Raw genomic sequence first — 20094 nt, 5'->3', positions numbered from 1 at the left:
TTGTTACATACCACCTGCTAGTAGAGCCATGGAGTTGCTTCCCGGTCCCGGTAGAGCTCTCCGGGAGCTCTTTCTCTTTCGCCGCACTGTGCATTTTCTTATGGAAATGCTTTTTCTATTTTTCTACTTCTTATTTTGCCCAATTTTTCGGGCAGTTTCATCGTCTCAGCGCTTTATCGTAGGATCACTGTTCAACTTCCTAAATGTGTGTCATCTTCTCTAGGAGATGGGGGGTATTACTTTTCACGTTTTCAGCTTTTCAACATTATTCAACTTTTTTCATTGTTTTTTTATAATAGTTGTCTATTGGATTCACTGTTCAACTTTTTGTCAACTTGCCTCTTTTCATCAGCTTCTGTCGTCGTCATACTTTGGCACTTTAACTTCATAAGCGTCTATCATCTTTCAACTTTATCTGTATAAATCAGTCCTTGTATCTTCTATAGTTTTCGACTTGTGAGCGTTTAAATATCGGGTGGTTTTTGTCAAATTTTCAGCTTTTCCATTAGTGTGTATTGCGTGAGTTAGAGTGCGTGATATCACAGCTAGAGAGCGAGGGCTCACTTTTTTAAAGACAGAACGTCTGTTTTTAACTCTTCACTACAGCCACAATTTTCACTCTATCAACGTATTTTTTTTACTAAATTGTAGTCATCCTTGCTGTCTTTCTAATGATGTTGGCTAAGCCATCAGAGCTACATTTTAGTCACTATGGGCCTCAAAGAGCAGGGAGATCCTGAATTTGACTGACAGGTCAAACTCCTGATGCTCAGTGTATACAGCAGTGTATACAGCAGTTGTGTAGTAATTAAGAACACACTTCCTCTAAATCCTTTCAAAATAAAAGCACCAAGCGAATAATTAGCTTTAATAGCAATAGTTTTGCTTTTGTCTGGGTAAATATGACTAAAGACTGATTAACAGCTTAGTAATTAGCCACACGTGCTTGCCCTAAGGCATTTCAAAACAAAAGCACCAATGCAAAATATTAGCTTTAACTGCATCTCTGAAAATCTCTGGTTCTGACTAATTAATTACCAATTGTTAATGAGACTATTTTACAGCTGAGTACATAACCACACACACACACACACACACACACACACACACACACACACACACACACACACACTTATTATGGTGCTTTTATTCTGAAAGGGTTTAATCTAAATCCTTTGCCTTAATTGGGCTATTTTTGCTTTTGAATAGTAAATTATGACTATTTAACGACTCTTTAAAGGTCCATGCACACGCTTTTTTTAATGCTCCACAATGCTAAAGAATTGGACCTTGATGTCTCAGTAAGGTGTCTGTAACTTTTCATGCCAAAAAGCGCTGTAGATCGCCCACACGGCCCATCTGAAAATGTGTGTTTTAAGCCCTCGTCCAGAACGCTCTGAATCCATTGTAACAGTGACACTGGCTGACTCGTAGTGGAGTTCAACCATACGTTTGATCCAAAATCTGACTCTGAAGTCGAATGGGAGGCTGTTGAAGTGGTTACACTTCGACTGGCGCAAGGTACGTCTAACTGGCAATTTCACATTTAATTTAATTTATTGATTTATATAATACGCAACTTGATTAGCTGCTAACGCTAATACTAATGGTTGCCAATAAGCAGCCTGAATTAATACAACAGTATATTCATAACACGACTACAGCTTGTTTGGGAGCATAGCTCGATAAACTAATATAAACTCATTTTTACATGTTTATTTCTTTCTCGTGCTGCTGCTGTGTGAAAATAATTTTTCCATAATGGGGTCTTCAGCTGCAGCTTATGTTTTGCCGTATTTGGCTGTAATTAAGTACCAATGTGGGAACGGTGAATGCCTACAGAGGCATGGTGTGACAGCAACTATTGCTTTCAAGATATTGCTTGTGTTTATTACTTTTATTAATAAATTAAAATAAAATTTCGAATAAATTATTAAATTATTGTTTTTGTGGCAATACCTCAATAAAAGTTGAAATATTATAAAACATATGTCTGTTTTCCCTCATTAGGTATATACACACAAAAATAGTTTAGTGAAACAGCAATAGTCAAAGCCAACTTTATTGTCAACCAATGCACCAGCACTATACTGCTGAATAAGTTACCCTCACAGTTCAATTTGCAGACCACAAAATGAATGGGTAGGATTCATACTTATGTTGAAAGCATAGTTTCTGGAGTGGAACAGGTACAGTCATGGGCAGTTGCCTGGGGAGATGTGAGGATCTTTTTTGTCTTCACGTGTTGGAAGACATTGGAAGCAGTGCAGCTGCTGTACAGATGGAGGATGCAGCTGTTTTCCTTGACACCACTCTAGAAGGTATAAAGAATAGAATAGCAGATTAATGAAATGAACAGTATTTCCTATGTATATCACAACCTTCACAAATGTAAACAAAATATAGAGGTAGTAAGATCAGTTTTAATGGTGTTGTGGAGCAAACACGTTTTCAACTTAGCTTTTATAGTGCTGGTTTGTTAAATCTTGGCATGACATTAATGACTTCCTTTCTGTCAGGTTGCTTAAATTCTGCTCAGAGGGCCGGTGGGACAGGGATGTTTACAAGGTCCTCCATATAAAGACCTGGGTCCAGCAGGACTTTATGGTCTCCATCACATTTTCCACATAATCTGCACCATAACACTAGAGTTACAAATTACCTGTCAACAGACTAAAATATCAAAATAAGTTGACCAACTGCATACAGAGTAAATACATAGACAATAATATAGATCAGATTATAAATACCACAACTACTGAAATGTGAAATGCAAAATCTCTGTCAAATAAAACTGCATATTGGCCAACAAATGATTATACTGCTGTTAAATGTACATACCTTTACTCCTGAGGTGAGCAACAACTCTCCTACAAGGTAGCCGTGTGTCCACAGCCTGCAGTGGCGTCAGTTTGAGAAACAACCACCTCGCGTTTCGGTAGCTGGCATGCGTCAGCCTGTATTAAAAAAATCACGTTTACAGCTAGCTGACTAGATAAGCAACACATATGAGAAGACAGCAACAACATACATGTTAGACTTAGATAGGATTTGCCATAACCCAAATTCACAGGTCTACTTGGGCCTTGACGTACACACGACAGGCTCGGTAGTAATTACAAACACAGCTGACTCTCAGAACTTAGTATCGCAGCCAAACCAACTTTATGTGGAGGCTAGTGCTGTAGGCTAGCGCTAGCCGCTAACGCTGCGCTAGCATTGCGCTAGCGACTAACATGACGCTAGAAGCTACAATGTGAGCTGAGTGAATGACCTCAGTACCATATATCACACGATTCGAACCGGACTTGATACTGGAGCGGTTTGGACTCATCCAAATTGCGTGGCAACGCAGAGGTTCTAGCAATTAGCATTCCTTACACAGGAGGGAAGCTACATTATAAACAGAGAAACTTCTGGAGTACATACATCAAATAAGAATCAAGCATGTACTTATGTTTAGGGAAGCAGCAAGTGGGCACTTCTTCAACCTGAGTGACTTCTTCTTTTTGTCTTTTAAATGGCGGGTGGCAACCAACTGAAAGATGCATTAGCGCTACCTACTATGCTAGCACAAGAGAGTGAATGAAACAAAATGTTTCAGGTACATTTAGGGGTTCAGGTTTGTCTGTGCGGGGCCGAAGCTGGTTCTGTGATTTGTCAAGCGAATGCAGACGTACCCAGTCCGCCAAATTTGAAACGATGGTTCTTGAACCGGATTGGATAAACTCTCAAAAATGTGAAACAAGTAGGGGGCGTACTTCTAACACACCAGGAGTGTCTTAACATGACTCAGGGAGTGAAATAAACGTACCAGAATGTCCAAAAAGTTAATTTTGCGTGGGCAGGCACCTTTAATAGTTTAGTAATCATTCACACACAACCTCTAAATCCTTTCAAAATAAAAACACCAATGTAATTTATTACCTTAAATGGCAAAGTTTTGGGTTCTGACTGGTTAATTATGACTACTTATTAAACTATTACACACTGAAGCAATTAACTACACATTAAAAGGCTAGTCAACAATGCACCTTGGTCAACATTTTAATCATTGTCATCTTTTTACATTTGTCATCTTTTTAATCGCTGTCATCGTTTTAATCTTTGTCAACGTTTGTAGTTTTCATCGATTTGTTGTAGTCAACTTTTTGGCATCGCAGCAGCAGATCAGCTCTCCCACGTAATTTCTCAAGAACTTACTTTTTCTAGTCTGTCTGTCTGTGATCTCGAGGCTAAAAGGCCTATGTCCTGTTTCATAGACGTTTTGCAGGGGAATAAGTGATCATTTCTCTGCATAGAAAATATGGTGGAATCTGAGTGTCCCTTCAGTCTTACATAGTACAGTGCATAAGTTCTTTTCAGTACCCTAATTAAACTGTCTGTTATGCCTATATACAGTTCAAATGGGTGATCAGTGCAATGCACACGCACTAGAACGTTTGACATTTTGCAGAGGAACTTCAACATTAACTAGCAAATATATGAATCCTCAACATGATTAGCGTAGCAAAGAGGAGCAGAGGATGCAAAGGCAACCTAAAGTCAGTTTGCCTGGCGTTAGTCTTGCACTAACCACAATATGCTACTGATTATAGTAGACAATTATACTAGACTCCTATATTGAATCAGCTTCCTCAAAGAAATGAGAGCAAACACAGTCTGCCACCATGTCTGTGCTCTGTGCTCCACCAGCGCTGGCGTGGGCCGGACAGGCTGCTTCATTGTGATCGCATCCATGCTGGAGAGGATGAAACGCGAGAAGTCAGTGGACGTTTACGGTCATGTGACGTGCATGCGGGCTCAGAGGAACTACATGGTGCAGACAGAGGATCAATACATATTCATCCACGAGGCCCTACTGGAAGCTGCTGAATGTGGCAGCACAGAGGTTCCTGCATGCAACCTGTACTCCCACATCCAGAAGCTCAGCCAGATGCCGCCTGGGGAGACGGTCACAGCCATGGAACTTGAGTTCAAGGTACGAACCAGAGCATGTCTCCAAGCTTCTCCAAGTCGTCAATTTATTGCTTGTTCAAGAATAATTATCTGGTGAAATGACAGTAATGAATAAAAACCTCTGCCAGCCCATGTAAAAAGAAAAGCACATATATGATGCCTTGAAGCCTGTGTTGATGTTATTACCCCTTTTGTTGACAGGTCTCGGGGTAATTTACCTAAAACATGAAATGTAGTTTAAGTAAACAATACAATGTAGATTTGTTTTATTGCAGAATCTTCATCATTTCATCTACATTACTGTTTCAATCTTTGTTCCGTGTCCTACAAATATTTGAGCTCTGGAGAAGTGAATTCCTGGATGAGACAGAGGATGATTAGGATGAGCTGCAGCACTTATCCGTCTGAGATGTGCTGCTTGTCTAAACAAGCAGGATGACTTTTATCCCACTGTCATCTTCCACAAGCACTTCTGACATAATCAATAATCAGTTCTCAACACAATAAATGTGGTTGGGTTTGTGTAGTGAGCATCAGTTAGAGGGTTAGCAGCACACAACATCAACCTTCACCAAGTCTCACAGTGGGTGTAACTATGGTGCATCAGTGGTCTTACATCCTTCCTCCTTCTCCCTACAGAAGCTGGCCAACTCCAAAGCACATACCTCAAGATTTATCAGTGCCAACCTGCCATGTAACAAATTCAAGAATCGCCTGGTGAACATCATGCCTTTTGAGTCCACACGGGTTTGCCTGCAGCCAATCAGAGGAATGGAGGGCTCAGATTACATCAACGCCAGCTTCATGGATGGATACAGGTGAGTGCTCTGTGATCACACTGAAAAGGACTGCAATTAACTAAAAAGGGTCAGAACTGTGCTTGCAAGAATCTATGCCCCACTAATGAGAAGTACTTCACATAAAATGTCAGCACTAACATAGTAACAGCAGCCAATCAAAGGCCGTTCACAGAAGTAGGCTTTCTCAACATGTGTAAAGACTAACTGGGGAAACTATATGTTCCAGTCTAGTAATGTAGTGGAGCCCAATTAATCAGGAGCTATCCTTTCAGCTTGTAATGAATCCCAAGGCACCCCCACCCAAGGGAGGGCAGGGTAGAACCTTGTCTATTGCTCATACCATCTATATAAATGACTGCCACTGAGAAGCATCTGTGAAATGTGTGACTGTAAATTGACCTTGATGCAGGTAAATAAAACTCCCATTAATTATCTATCATCATGGATTAAAATGGATTATCAAACTGATTGGAGTGAGATGATAATGCAGACGAAAGAGGGCAACAGCTCAGCTAGTCAAGGCAAGGCGGATGTTACTCACTTTATTTGTTGACAGGTGGTCAGTCTATAATATGTGGAACGTAACACAACATGTCCTGCCTTGACTCCGGCCGCATGCAACTTGCTTAACTGATTTAAATGATGGTTTTAATAAGAGCTAAACCTCTAAAATAAGTGAAGTGATAGTACAAACACATATACGTTCCTTCCACAGTTCCAGATTTGTGCATCGACTGTGACTCGGCTTACAGTATGGTGTTGTGGAAAAAAATACCACGAGAGCTTCTGACGACTCAATGAAGAGAAGAATTCAAAAAGTTATCTTTGTGAATTTATTTCTTCATATGCACATAGGGAAAATTACTTTTTTTGCAATGAACGATTCAGAAATACACTGCTTACATGACTAATCTGGTAAATGACTATTCTAGCTACAAATGTCTGATTTTTGCTGCAATATTTACTTAGGTGTATAGAGGCCAATTTCCAGCAACTGTTACTGCACTGTAGTAATGGTACAATGTGTCTGGTCATTGCGTCAGAAGGCTCAGATTAGTAGATTACCTCAACAAATTAACATCCACAATGCCAAAGGCCTGCAATGCTGGGATTGCTGCAAATGGAGGGTTGTTTGACGAGAGCAAAGTTTGAGGATTAAAAAAAGTATTATTTCAATTTTATTTGAATTTTTATTTTATTTATTTTATTATTTCAGTGTCTAAGCAAGTAGAAAATTACAGCTGTTATGAATACAATGTCCTTTAGTCAAACATTCAGTCAACATCCACATGGATATTTTATTTGTTTTAATTATACTGTATTGTATGTATTACTGTATTGTAATGTTTGGCACTAAATTTACTGGCGATTTTTGACAACTGACAAAGACCAAAGCTTCCTCAGTCTGAGGGAAGTTCCATATTATCCTCCAGTTTGGCTTCACTTCACACTCGCAGAGAACTGGCTCGTTACTTGAAGAAAAGACACAAAAGTGAGTAGGTGTGATGAACCCTCCCCCAAGAAGAACACCAGACTGAAAGAGTTGACATGACTCAACTTCCACACAACTTCACCTGAGCCATGAAAACCGGATATATTTGTAAACTGCTTAACAAGAAAATTCTTCATGGATCCTAACTTTAAAGGTTCCACTCAAATCAAGGCTCTGTTAACATAATGCTGTATGAAGGAATTTAGTTACTGTCAATACAGTAGGTCTAATTCAAGTGACACAAAATACAGAGATCTGCATACATATGTGTTATGAGTTATGCCAGCTGATATTCTTTCAGTTCTGTGTCATTTAAGTCACCTTTAACTGCCAAATGTCACCTCAATCGGCTGATTGTGACTGCTCAATAATTTTCAAGTTAACTTACAGACTTTTCTTAAAGCAGAAACATTACCAAAAGTTCAGGAACCTTCAGTCTGAGTAAAGTTAGGCACTATCCTCTATTTACAATTGGCTTCACTTCACACCTGTAAAGAACTGGCTCACCGGTAAACAAAGGACTGTGAGAAGGTGTGAAGACCATGCCCCACATGAAGGACATATAATGTAGAAGCTCCTTGAGAAACATTTCTGCTCTAAAAGAATGTAGTGACCCAACTTTCAGACAACTTGGTTTAGAAAATAGTCAAATAAACTGGACGTTTATAAAATCTGTAAATAAACCTTGTTAAAAAGAAAGTGTTAAGTCTATGGCTTTAGGATATAAACGTTTTCTTATTTTAAACCACCAACTAACAAAAACAGTTTATTTAAAAACTGTGGGTGAGAAGTTGTGTGCTTTAACCACTAGGCTCTTAAGTGATGGATGGATGAAGTAGTTCACAAATGTATCTGGTTACATCACATCAGGTAACAGCACTGCAGGACTCTGGTGCTTTGGGGAGAAGGGGGTGGTGTGAAACCAGTCTAACTAATGCTGTGGATTAGTCGTTCTGTCTGAAAAGAGGCTCTCTATTGTTATGTTCATCTAAGCTTGATTAGAACATTGAAATGTTCTTTTTTTAATTTAAAACAGCTCCTGAAGCAGGCAGACTGACACACACTACATTCAAGTGAATATGAATAATTAATAGAATGAGAATTTAATAATTTCATTAGGTCCTTTTGTGAAGTCCAACTCAAACTTATACAGCCAGTAACTGATAAACCTTCAGAAGGTAGTTTGGCAGGTGTGGCAGCTTGAACTGCCGATGCTTATCTATGATTAAAAAAAAGTTAGTACAACATTCAATTCTGAAATGAAGTCAACTTTTCAAGTTTTCTCAACTTTTTAGTTGACTGTTTAGATAGACTATTGTCTGTCTGTCTGTTTGTCTGTCTGCCCTAGCAAACAGTGTTGAACTGACATTATCAGATCTATGGCCTGTTCTCAGAACTGTGCCTATACTTGCTGTTTGACCCTAACTCTACAGGTCAGATACTAAAGCTCCACCTTTTGGTTTTACCCTGAAATTGTGTATTTGGTGCTAAAATGGGGGTGGCCCTTATTAACATTTTTAACACCTTCCCCAGACAGACCAAGGAGGGGGGCTGCTGACAGTCGGCTCATGAGGGTATGATAAGTGTGTGATCTGCGTCAGAAAGGGGACTGACAGTCGACTGAAATCAGCGAAAACGAACCGCTTCATCTGTAGAGTCTCGGATTCAAGGGTTTAAAGGTCCATGCACATGCAAAATTCACTTTTTGGACATTCTGGTACGTTTATTTGACTCCCTGTGTCACATTAAGACACTCCTGGTGTGTTAGAAGTACGCCCCCTACTTATTTCACATTTTTGAGAGTTTATCCAATACGGTTAAAGAACCATTGTTTCAAATTTGGCGGACTGGATACGTGTGCAATCGCTTTGACCAATCACAGAACCAGCTTCGCCCCCCCCAGACAAACCTGGACCCCTAAATGTACCTGAAACATTTTGTTTCAGTCACTCCAGTCACAGACAAAAGAAGAAGTCACTCACTGCGAAGTCTACCATAGGAGGTGGCGCTAATGCACCTTTCAGTTGGTAGCCACCCGCCATTTAAAAGACAAAAAGAAGAAGTCACTTAGATTGAAGAAGCGCCCACTTGCTGCTTCCCCAAACGTAAGTACATGCTTGATTCTTATTTGATGTATGTACTCCAGAAATTTCTGTTTATAATATAGCTTCCCTCCTGTGTAAGGAATGCTGATTGCTAGAACCGTTGAATCTAACAGCTACAGCGACAGGGAGAGACAGTGTTGCAAGGTGCTGACACGCAATTTGGATGAGTCCAAGCCTCTCCAGCATTTGTCCGGTTCGAATCTTGTGATATATGGTACTGAGGTCATTCACTCAGCTCACATTATAGCTGCTAGCGCGATAGTAGGGCAGCTTTAGCGGCTAGCGTTAGCGGCTAGCTCTAGTAAGTTGTGAGAGTCAGCTGTGTTTCTAATTACTACCAAGCCTGTCGTGTGTATGTTGTAGCCCAAGTAGACCCGTGAATTTGGGTTATTGCAAGTTCTATCTAAGTCTAACATGTGTGTTGTTGCTTATCCAGTCAGCTACTTTAGCTGTAAACATGTTGTGTTTTTTTATACAGGTAGACGCATGCCAGCTACCGAAACGCGAGGAGGTTGCTTCTCAAACTGACAGGCCACTGCAGGCTGTGGACACGCGGCTACCTTGTAGAAGAGTAGAAGAGTGCTCACCTCAGGAGCAAAGGTATGTACATTTAACAGCAGTATAATCATTTGTTGGCCAATATGCAGTTTTATTTGACAGAGATTTTGCATTTCACATTTCAGTAGTTGTGGTATTTATAATCTGATCTATATTATTGTCTATGTATTTACTCTGTATGCAGTTGGTCAACTTATTTTGATATTTTAGTCTGTTGACGGGTAATTTGTAACTCTAGTGTTATGGTGCAGATTATGTGGAAAATGTGATGAAGACCATAAAGTCCTGCTGGACTCAGGTTGTTCTATGGAGGACCTTGTAAACATCCCTGTCCTACCGGCCCTCTGAGCAGAATTTGAGCAACCTGTCAGAAAGGAGGTCATTAATGTCATGCTAAGATTTAACAAACCAGCACTATAAAATAAGTTGAAAACGTGTTTGCTCCACACACCATTAAAGCTGATTTAACTACCTCTATTTATTGTTTAGATCTGTAAAAGTTGTGAGATACATAGGAAATACTGTTCATTTCATTAATCTGCTATTCTATTCTTTATACCTTCTAGAGTGGTGTCAAGGAAAACAGCTGCATCCTCCATCTGTACAGCAGCTGCACTGCTTCCAATGTCTTCCAACACGTGAAGACAAAAAAGATCCTCACATCTCCCCAGGCAACTGCCCATGACTGTACCTGTTCCACTCCAGAAACTATGCTTTCAACATAAGTATGAATCCTACCCATTCATTTTGTGGTCTGCAAATTGAACTGTGACGGTAACTTATCCAGCATTATAGTGCTGGTGCATTGGTTAAAAATAAAGTTGGCTTTGACTAATGCTGTTTCACTGAACTATTTTTGTATGTATATACCTAATGAGGGAAAAAAGACAAATGTTTTATAATATTTCAGCTTTTATTGAGTATTGCCAAAAAACAATAATTTAGGTATTTCACAGGTGGTCTAAGTCCAACATAAGTGCCTTGTCCCTCAGGAAACACTGCCCTGATCCAGACCAGGGATGGTGGAATGACTTGGACTCTTCGCCCTAGAAGTCCCCAGCACCAGCTGACAAGACTTCTTGGCTAGATACCTGCAACAACTTGAGATACACACAGACATAGTACTGAAAAAAACAATAACTACATTTCTATTAGTTATATATTAGCACTTGATATATCGTACACCTTACTAAAAGCACAAAAAAATATTAGGTCAATATATATTTAGAAACAAAACTATGTTTGTAAACCAGAGTTCCAGGTACATTATGATTAATCTGTAAATAGTAAAATCTTTCAAAGTTTTTATGAATTTCTGAGATACTGATTTATTCCATGCATGTGTAATTGTCTGATATACTGTATATTAAAGGTGTTCTGTAATGAATACACATTCAATCTCACTGGCTCCAGTCCTGGATCATCAACCATACATGACAGTATGTAAAATTTATCAAAATTTTAATTTATTAATAAAAGTAATAAACACACGCAATATCTTGAAAGCAATAGTTGCTCTCACACCATGCATTTGAAGGCATTCACTGTTCTTACATTGGCACTTAATTATAGACAAATACGGCAAATACTATAAAAATCCAATTCAATAATCCTGAATCTGCCAGTTAGACGTACCTTGCGCCAGTCGAAGTGTAACCACTTCCACAGCCTCCCATTCGACTTCAGAGTCAGATTTTGGATCAAACGTATGGTTGAACTCCACTACGAGGACGAGTTAGCCAGTGTCACTGTTACAATGGATTCAGTGACCGTGACGTTTGATTCCCACGGCGATTCACGGCTATGCGCGTCCTCAAAGGGGTGTGGTGATCAGTTTAGCTTCCGACACACTCCGAAAATAGAGTGTTGTGGACGAGAGCTTAAAACACACATTTTCAGACGGGCCGTGTGGGCGATCTACAGCGCCTTTTGGCATGAAAAGTTACAGACACCTTACTGAGACATCAAGGTCCAATTCTTTAGCATTGTGTAGCATGAAAAAAATGTGTGCATGGAATTTTAATACAGAGTTCGTAGTCACAGACAGTCCAGGTAATGCACGGGTAAACACAGGATTGAGGTACAGAAGGAGCAGAAGTAATCGGTTCCGATAGCAGGCGTGGGTCAATACCAGAAGGCTCAGATTTCCGAGTTTGAATCGACAGGCTTAGACAGGTTCAGTAACAGGCAGGGTTTAGCAACAGAAACAAGGTATTTTCAATACCGGTCAGGATCAGACGAGAAGCGGTGGTCAAGGATACGGAAATAGGTCGGCAACGGGATAAACTGAACAAGAAACTGCTGGAACATGAAGACATTGATTCAACGATCTGGCGGATTACTGTGATAACAGGTGGTGGTTAAATATCCTGGTAAGTGACAGTAAAAGACAGGTGCGTGTAATGATAACCGGAAGTAACGCTAGCGTAAACAGGATGAGACTGGAAACCGGGACTATGATAATAAAACAGGAAGTGAAAACAAAAGCCTGACAAAACAATGTCAGACTCCGTAGTTTTCTCTGGAGGTGTGGTGGTGTCCTGCAAACGATGTGGGCTTTGGGCCTCTCTGCTCTCTAGTAACATGGCCATGTTGCTTAGCCTCCCCACTCCGTGACAACTCTTTCTTAGCACAGATAAAGTCATTGTAGTGGGAGACATTCATGTAGATGTTGACAGTAACTGTCTCAGCACTGCTTTTAACTCCTTAATAGACACTATTGGTTTTACACAGCAGGTAAATGAACCCACTCATCGTTTTAACCATACCCTCGATCTTGTCCTGACATATGGGGTTGAAATTGATAATTTAATAGTTCTTCCCCAAAACCCTCTGTTATCTGACCATTTCTTATTAACTTTTGAATTTAGCACAATTGACCTTACAATAGCTGGAAAGAAATGTTACTATAGCAGATGTTTATCTGACAACGCTGTTGCCAGATTCAAGCAGATGATTCCATCATCTTTTGCCTCAATGTCTTGTAGATAAACAGAGGAGAACAGTCACCTTAATCCTTATAACCAGGTTGACTGTCTTGTAGATGATGCTGCAGCTTCTCTACGTACAATGTTAGACACAGTGGCTCCTCTGAAGAAGAAGGCAGTGAATCAGAGGAGGTTAGCTCCGTGGTATAACTCAGAGATCCGCAGCCTAAAGCACAGGACCAGACAACTACTGTAGAAAGACAGTGGCGTTCCAACAAAATAAATGTAAACTGCATTGCATGGAAGGACAGTCTAATAATATATAAAAAATCAATCCGTGCTGCTAGAAAAGCATATTATCCATAATTGAGGAAAACAAAAACAACCCCAGGTTTCTTTTCAGCACTGTAGCCAGGCTGACAAAGAATCATAGCTGTGTTGAGTCTACTATCCCCTTAAATCTCAGCAGCAATGACTTTATGAACTACTTTACTAATAAAATTATCATCATTAGAAAAAACATTCAGCAGCGACTTCTTCCAAACGACAGAAAGCACTGTCTAGATCCATCAACTTTAAATATTCCAAATCCTCTGTCTTACCTAGACAGCTTCTTCCCCATAACTCATATGGAGTTAACCTTAATAATCAACTCTTCCAAGTCGTCCACTTGTCTTTTAGATCCAATCCCAACCAGATTACTCAAAGAGGTTCTACCTTTAATCAGCTCGTCCATATTAAATCAAATCAATCAATCTTTACAACTAGGCTATGTACCACAGGCTTTTAAGGTGGCTGTGGTCAAACCTCTATTGAAAAAACCAACCCTGGACCCTGGAGAACTAGCCAACTATAGGCCCATTTCAAATTTACCCTTTATTTCCAAGATTCTGGAAAAAATCATGGCTAAACAATTATCTGACCACCTGAGTGGGAATAACCTGTATGAGAAAATTCAGTCAGGATTTAGAAAACATCATAGCACAGAAACGGCTCTAGTTAGAGTCACTAATGATCTTCTATTAGCTTTGGACAATGGTCTAGTTTCTGTTCTTGTCCTGTTAGATCTTAGTGCTGCATTTGATACAATTGATCATGGACGGTTTAAATCCTATTTGTTGAACAGATTCCAGTTTGTTCATGTTACTGAGATATTCTCCACATGCACAAGGATTAGCTATGGAGTGCCACAGGGTTCTGTGCTTGGTCTAATTCTGTTTAGCCTATACATGTCTCCTCTAGGTGAAATTATTAGAAAGCATTCTATTAATTTTGATTGTTACGCAGATGATACTCAGCCATATATGTCCTTGGAACCAAATGAAACAGATCAACTAGTCAAAATTTAGGGTTGTTTAAAAGACATCAAATCCTGCATGTCCAAAAACTTCTTTCAACTAAATTCAGATAAAACTGAAATTCTTATTGCTGGGCCTAAAAATCTGAGAGAGACACTATTGAGTCAGATAGCCACTCTAGATGGCATAACATTAGCTTCAGATTCTACTGTGAGAAACTTTGGTGTCATCTTTGACCAGAATCTCTCTTTTACATCATACATTAAACAAATCTCCAGAACCGCCTACTTCCATCTTAGAAATATAGCTAAAATCAGAAGCATCCTCTCTCAGAGTGATGCAGAGAAACTGATCCCTGCATTTGTTACCTCTAGGCTGGACTACTGTAACTCCTTACTCATAGGATGTCCTAACAGCTTTTTAAAAAGCCTACAGCTTATTCAAAATGCTGCAGCCAGAGTTCTGACAGGACTTAGAAAGAGAGATCACATTTCTCCTAGATTAGCTTCTCTGCACTGGCTGCCTGTAAAATGTAGGATAGAATTAGATATTCTCCTACTCACCTACAAAGTACTCAATGATAAAGCTCTTTCTTATCCTAAAGTCCTCATAGTTCCTTATGCTCCGATCAGAACACTTCGTTCTCAGAGCGCAATTAAGCTGCAATAGACATAGACTGCTGGGGGACTTAATTTATACACTGAGCTCCTCTGTTTCCTTCTACCTCTTCTGTCCAATAACCTCCCATCATTGTTCTATGTTCAACTAACCTCTTATTAATAATCTTAGTAATTGTGCTCTCTCTCTCTCTCTCTCTCTCTCTCTCTCTCTCTTGTCCACAACCAGCCTGGTTCTCCTGGAGGTTTCTTCCTCGTTAGAGAGAGAGTTTTTCCTCTCCACTGTTGCTGTCAAATTAAATGCTTGCTTTATGTGGGATTTGTTGGGTTTAGTAGTAGTCTTAAACCTTACTTTGTAAAGTGCCTTGAGATAACTTTGTTGTGATTTGGCAATATATAAATAAAATTGAATAGAATTTAATTAGATCTGCCAGTTAACACATCCATCCATTAGTGGGCCAGCCACTTAGCAGAGGTAAAGCTGACAGATGATTTTCAGCCCTCACTGTCTCACACAACAGAAGTACTGAACATGTGCTCTAGAGCACTTTGTTGGATTGTGTAACACTGCCCCCTGCTGCTGCTCTTTTCTTTACCTTCTCCAGCATGGTGCAGTCTGGCTGAGCAGTAGAAACCAGGTCTGACATAAATTAAAGTGTGCTGTTAAACCCCAACTTTTACATGCAAACATGCACCTGTAAATCAAAACACCTGAGAGTTTCATTGAGCTGCTGCAGGCTCATTCTCTGTTACAGCATTCATCCCAGGAAGGAATTGGACTAAACACAGGTGTGTCTGTTCCACCGTGCAGGCACCAGAGAGCCTATATGGCCACGCAGGGCCCAATGGCTGACACCACAGAGGACTTCTGGAGAATGCTGTGGGAGCACAACTCCACCATTGTGGTCATGCTGACCAAACTTCGGGAGATGGGACAGGTAAGCCATCACGCTTTGTGTCATATCTCTCACATCATCTTCAAACCAAGGCTTTGACTTCCATAGTGATAATTTCTTTGGAATTAAGTTTACCTTCATTATTATCAGTGTGCCTTAGCAAACACACTGAGCGATTCCTTGGACCACTGTAAGAGACATCAGACTGTAAAGGAACTGTACTGTAAAGGAATCAGGGCCGTGCACAGACATTTTAAGGGGCAGTGGCCCAAAATAAAAAAGGGCAGTTAAAAAATATCCAAATAAAAGCCAAGGCACTCTCTTAAGTTTCTGTCATAATGATATAAATAGACCTCCTCCGTCCTCCTGAAATTTGCAGGAATCTGATTTTATTCTTAAATATTACCTGCATTTGTGTCAACCCCCATTGAAAAGCTGTGAAGTTTTCTTTTAACCTCAATTTTCTAGTTAAATATGAGTGTCTATCATCTAGTCACACTCAGGTTTTGGTCAAACAATTATCTTACCTGTAACTTCCTGCTCTGGCTGATCCCTCACTCTTTGACTCTTCCCCTGCCTCATTGTGAATGAAGGCAATTACATGAAATATCATTATCACTGATACTACTTAACTTGCTATACAACACACATATGCAGGTGCACACGTCAGACACACACGTCCAACAATACTTTGAGTAGACAAGGGAACCTTTGAAGACTTGGATATTTTGTTACTTACAAAGCAAAACAAAAGTCCCGGTGACCGAAGCAAGTGACTGTGTGGTGAAAATTTCCCATAAAGAGGCAGATGAGAGAGTTGTCTTTTGTGTGATTATAAAAATAAAGGAAAACAAAAATAATGAGAAAAGCAAATCAAAAACATGGATGTTGATCATGCACATGAACAAACCAAAAACCAGCTGGGGAGATCAGTGCACACATCGCGAAGGTGTGATGCAAAGAGCCCACGATCCTCAAGTTACTTCTGCCTTTTAACCCCTTTCTCTGGCTCTGGTGGAATGTCTCTCTGGACCAACAGGATTGTTTGTGCCTCCTTATCTCGCCGTGAGTGAGAATGTTTACATTCTCCCTTCTGCATCATCATGTCTTGTTATCAAAAAGAAGGAACACCAAGCTTCGAAGACAGGATGCATTAAGTGTATGGCCTTGGGTCTGGTGAGGAATCAGATAGGATGGAGCCAGAGACTGGGGTCAAACAGAACATCAGATGTTTAAACTTGATGTAAGACAGGGCACAAGAGATTAGTTGTTTGTGCAAAAATGTTTAGTATTGCACCTAACCAGCACATGACTGTGTTGGATAAGAACAAGCACAAAGGCACAATTTTTCCCATTACAACTGTCTGACACAGTCATGCTTGTGTTCGGATGTAAGTGACTGATAGCTGATTTGACCAGAGATGTCAATGCTGTTGATTAGCTGCGAAAAAAAGTCTGTGAATAGCATAATTGGCTGGACCGCCAGTCACTGGTCACTCACTGACTCACTTCGTAAAATAACACAGAAGTGAATTGTTATGCGTTTATTGTACTTTCAATTCAGGGTGTGTTTTCAAGTGTTTTCATGATTACAGGTCAAATTCAGTCTGCTTCTGTTTACCCTCCACCATCACTGACAATTTATATGATTTTATACATATATTCTGCTCTTGTCGTGATAACACACATCTCTTTTCTGCAGGAGAAGTGCCATCAGTACTGGCCCGCTGAGCGCTCAGCACGCTACCAGTACTTTGTCGTGGACCCCATGGCTGAGTACAACATGCCTCAGTACATCCTGAGAGAGTTCAAAGTCACAGATGCGAGGGTAGGTTTGTGCGTAGACGTGTGTGTGTGTGTGTGTGTGTGTGTGTGTGTGTGTGTGTGTGTGTGTGTGTGTGTGTGTGTGTGTGTGTGTGTGTGTGTGTACAGAAACGTTATAGCACTTCAGTCGGGCCAGGCCAGGCAGCTGTCTGTGTGAGTGAGTTCTTGTGTATGTTTGTCAGGATGGACAGTCAAGGACCATCAGGCAGTTTCAATTCACAGACTGGCCTGAGCAGGGAGTCCCCAGGACTGGGGAGGGATTCATCGACTTCATCGGTCAAGTCCATAAAACCAAGGAGCAGTTTGGACAAGATGGGCCAATCACTGTGCACTGCAGGTATTGTATGTTTAGCCCTGTTGCCACTAGAACTGTTGGATCAGACACATTTGCATTTCTGTTTACTTCTGTGTGAATCTGACAGTTTTTCTAATAAATTAATATCATAATAATGTTATGTATGAACGAAGTCATCCAGGCTGTAGTACATCCAGCGTGGTATTTCTGCCCTGTGGACTTATGATCTGACCAATGAGGCAGTGGCGCCCCCAAAGGGTGGCCATTTTTCTACAATTAATGTTTGTGTGTTTCTCAAAATTGTTTGTTTATTGTCACTTTAATCGAAAAGAGTCAGAGAGCATGCAATGAAAGCCATGATCTGTACTGAATCTGATCAATATAAGCCCAATTTGGCATGTCACCCTAACATTTTCTGTGCCCCCTCTCTGGCCACCCCACTGAAAATTTTCTGGTGGCACCACTGCAATGAGGCACATACGTCTCCTCAGCACCTATTAGCCTTGTTGTTTGATGTGTGGTCAGTAAAAAGGAGTCTGACTGTGTGTGTCTATTAGTGCTGGCGTTGGGCGGACTGCTGTGTTCATCACCCTGAGCATTGTGCTAGAGAGGATGAGGTATGAGGGAGTGGTTGACCTTTTCCAGACCGTCAAGACCCTGCGCACCCAGAGACCAGCCATGGTGCAGACAGAGGTGCAGACTGAGATGAGACATCTTACTTGTATTCTACCTTAGCCCTGTCAGTTTAACATTTATTTAGAGTATGTGACGTTAAACCTTTTGCACGGTAATAACGTGTTGGTCGGGCGTCACTTAGCTGAAGAAGAATGTTGACAGCATGTATTACAAACTAATCTAATATTGTCCTGTGGCACTAGGACCAATACCAGCTGTGCTACCGGGCTGCTTTGGAGTACCTGGGAAGCTTTGATCACTATGCAACATAATCCCATCCAGAAGGTTCCTCTGAGCCATATCCACTGAGCCACTTCAGCCCCCATGGCCTGATGAAGCGGGTACGAGGGACACAGCAGGAAGACAACAGGGCACAACGGCCCGCTTCTGGACTGGTGCCATGTTTCTGCCATAGACCCAACACCAAAACCTCCCAAACCTGACCCCAAAGGCCCATAGTCATGCCTCATCCCCACTTTTGACTGAATATGCCAGTCACCCTCTCCTAACAGCAAAAAATATTTCTGTGCTATTTTTATTTACCTTACTACTCAATTTACAGCATTATAACTACCTAGAATCGATTTTTTGCCACTTACAATGGTTATTGTGTCTTAATGGGCCTATTTTAAATGTGCTTATTTTATCTTAGCATGAAGGGCGTGTGTTTCCAACGTGCTACTGTAAGCATCAGACTGCATACTCACAGCTGCTAATCATTTTATATTCAATATTCAGTAATATTCATTTACTATCATTAATTAGTTGATCTCATCTAAGGGGAAATGTGGGGTTGATGATAATAATATTATCACCAAACAGATAAAATATAGAGAGTTTGTGAATTCCGGTATATACATGTGTGATAGAAATGTGCTCAGCTGTTACAGCTGCTACTCTAACTTTGGTTCTGGTTCATCACTAAAGAACAGGAACTGTAGGAGAGGGTAGAGAGTTAAAACAGACCCACATCTTCTTACTGCTCCAGGCATTCTACATGCATTTCATCGCTTTGGTTTTCACTAACCGGGATGACAAAATGTTTGAGAAGTGAATCATGCAAAGAACGTATTTCACAGTTAAGCTACAAGGCTTCTAGCTGTTGTATAGACCATGACTTTTTTATTGTTTATAAATGCAGTCAGCTGTATTAAAGACGTTGCTCCTAATAAATAGCAGTCATTGAGTTCAATTATAAATGTGCCTCCTACTGTAGCTTTTCATATTAGCAAGGAGAGCCTCCTCTGGATGGAGATGAGCCAGGTAGTAGGTTGAACCTCCTTAAGCCCAGATAATAGAAAGGAACCTCGAAAAGGTCAGCACTGGTGTGCGACAAGGTAAGTTAACAGGTAGCTAAGCTAAGTGAGATCTACAGTATGCGCCTAAAGCCACAGTAGCTGAGACAAGTGACTGCTCAGAGTTGCCTTAAACATGAAAAGTTAACTCTTTTCTTAGACGTTTAAAGTTCTTAAATGTGTTTTAATAAGGTCTCTCTCTGAATCACTGATCCAAGCGAGTCATTTCAGTTAACCCCCAAGAATTATGATCCAAGGCTGAGCAGTTGTATATACTAAGAAATCAAAGTGCAGTAATGTACCTAAACAGATAAGCAAGCTTTGTTGCCCCAGCAGTACCCTTATGGGGTACA

The 20094-nt window shown here is 40.5% G+C and overlaps 1 protein-coding gene across 8 annotated transcripts in view; it reads left to right on the top strand.

Annotated features, from left to right (window-relative positions):
• Window positions 1-19645, top strand: part of ptprfa (protein tyrosine phosphatase receptor type Fa) — a 209463-nt gene extending 189818 nt beyond the window's left edge. For 6 of the 8 annotated variants that reach the window (XM_041070385.2, XM_041070384.2, XM_041070382.2 and 3 more), the window contains 7 exons: window positions 4696-4981; window positions 5599-5777; window positions 15568-15694; window positions 17355-17480; window positions 17659-17813; window positions 18329-18464; window positions 18650-19645. In XM_041070385.2, the coding sequence (XP_040926319.1) occupies window positions 4696-4981; window positions 5599-5777; window positions 15568-15694; window positions 17355-17480; window positions 17659-17813; window positions 18329-18464; window positions 18650-18718 (1078 nt within the window). In that variant the 3' untranslated portion in view covers window positions 18719-19645. The other 2 variants (XR_008694380.1, XM_055507844.1) reach the window with 2 other exon arrangements.
• Window positions 19646-20094: the final 449 nt, after the last annotated feature.

This window comes from Betta splendens, chromosome 4, assembly GCF_900634795.4.
Source record: "Betta splendens chromosome 4, fBetSpl5.4, whole genome shotgun sequence".
NCBI lineage: Eukaryota > Metazoa > Chordata > Actinopteri > Anabantiformes > Osphronemidae > Betta > Betta splendens.
The sequence above is the reverse complement of the archived record's forward strand: the minus strand, read 5'-3'. Positions and strand labels throughout refer to the sequence as shown.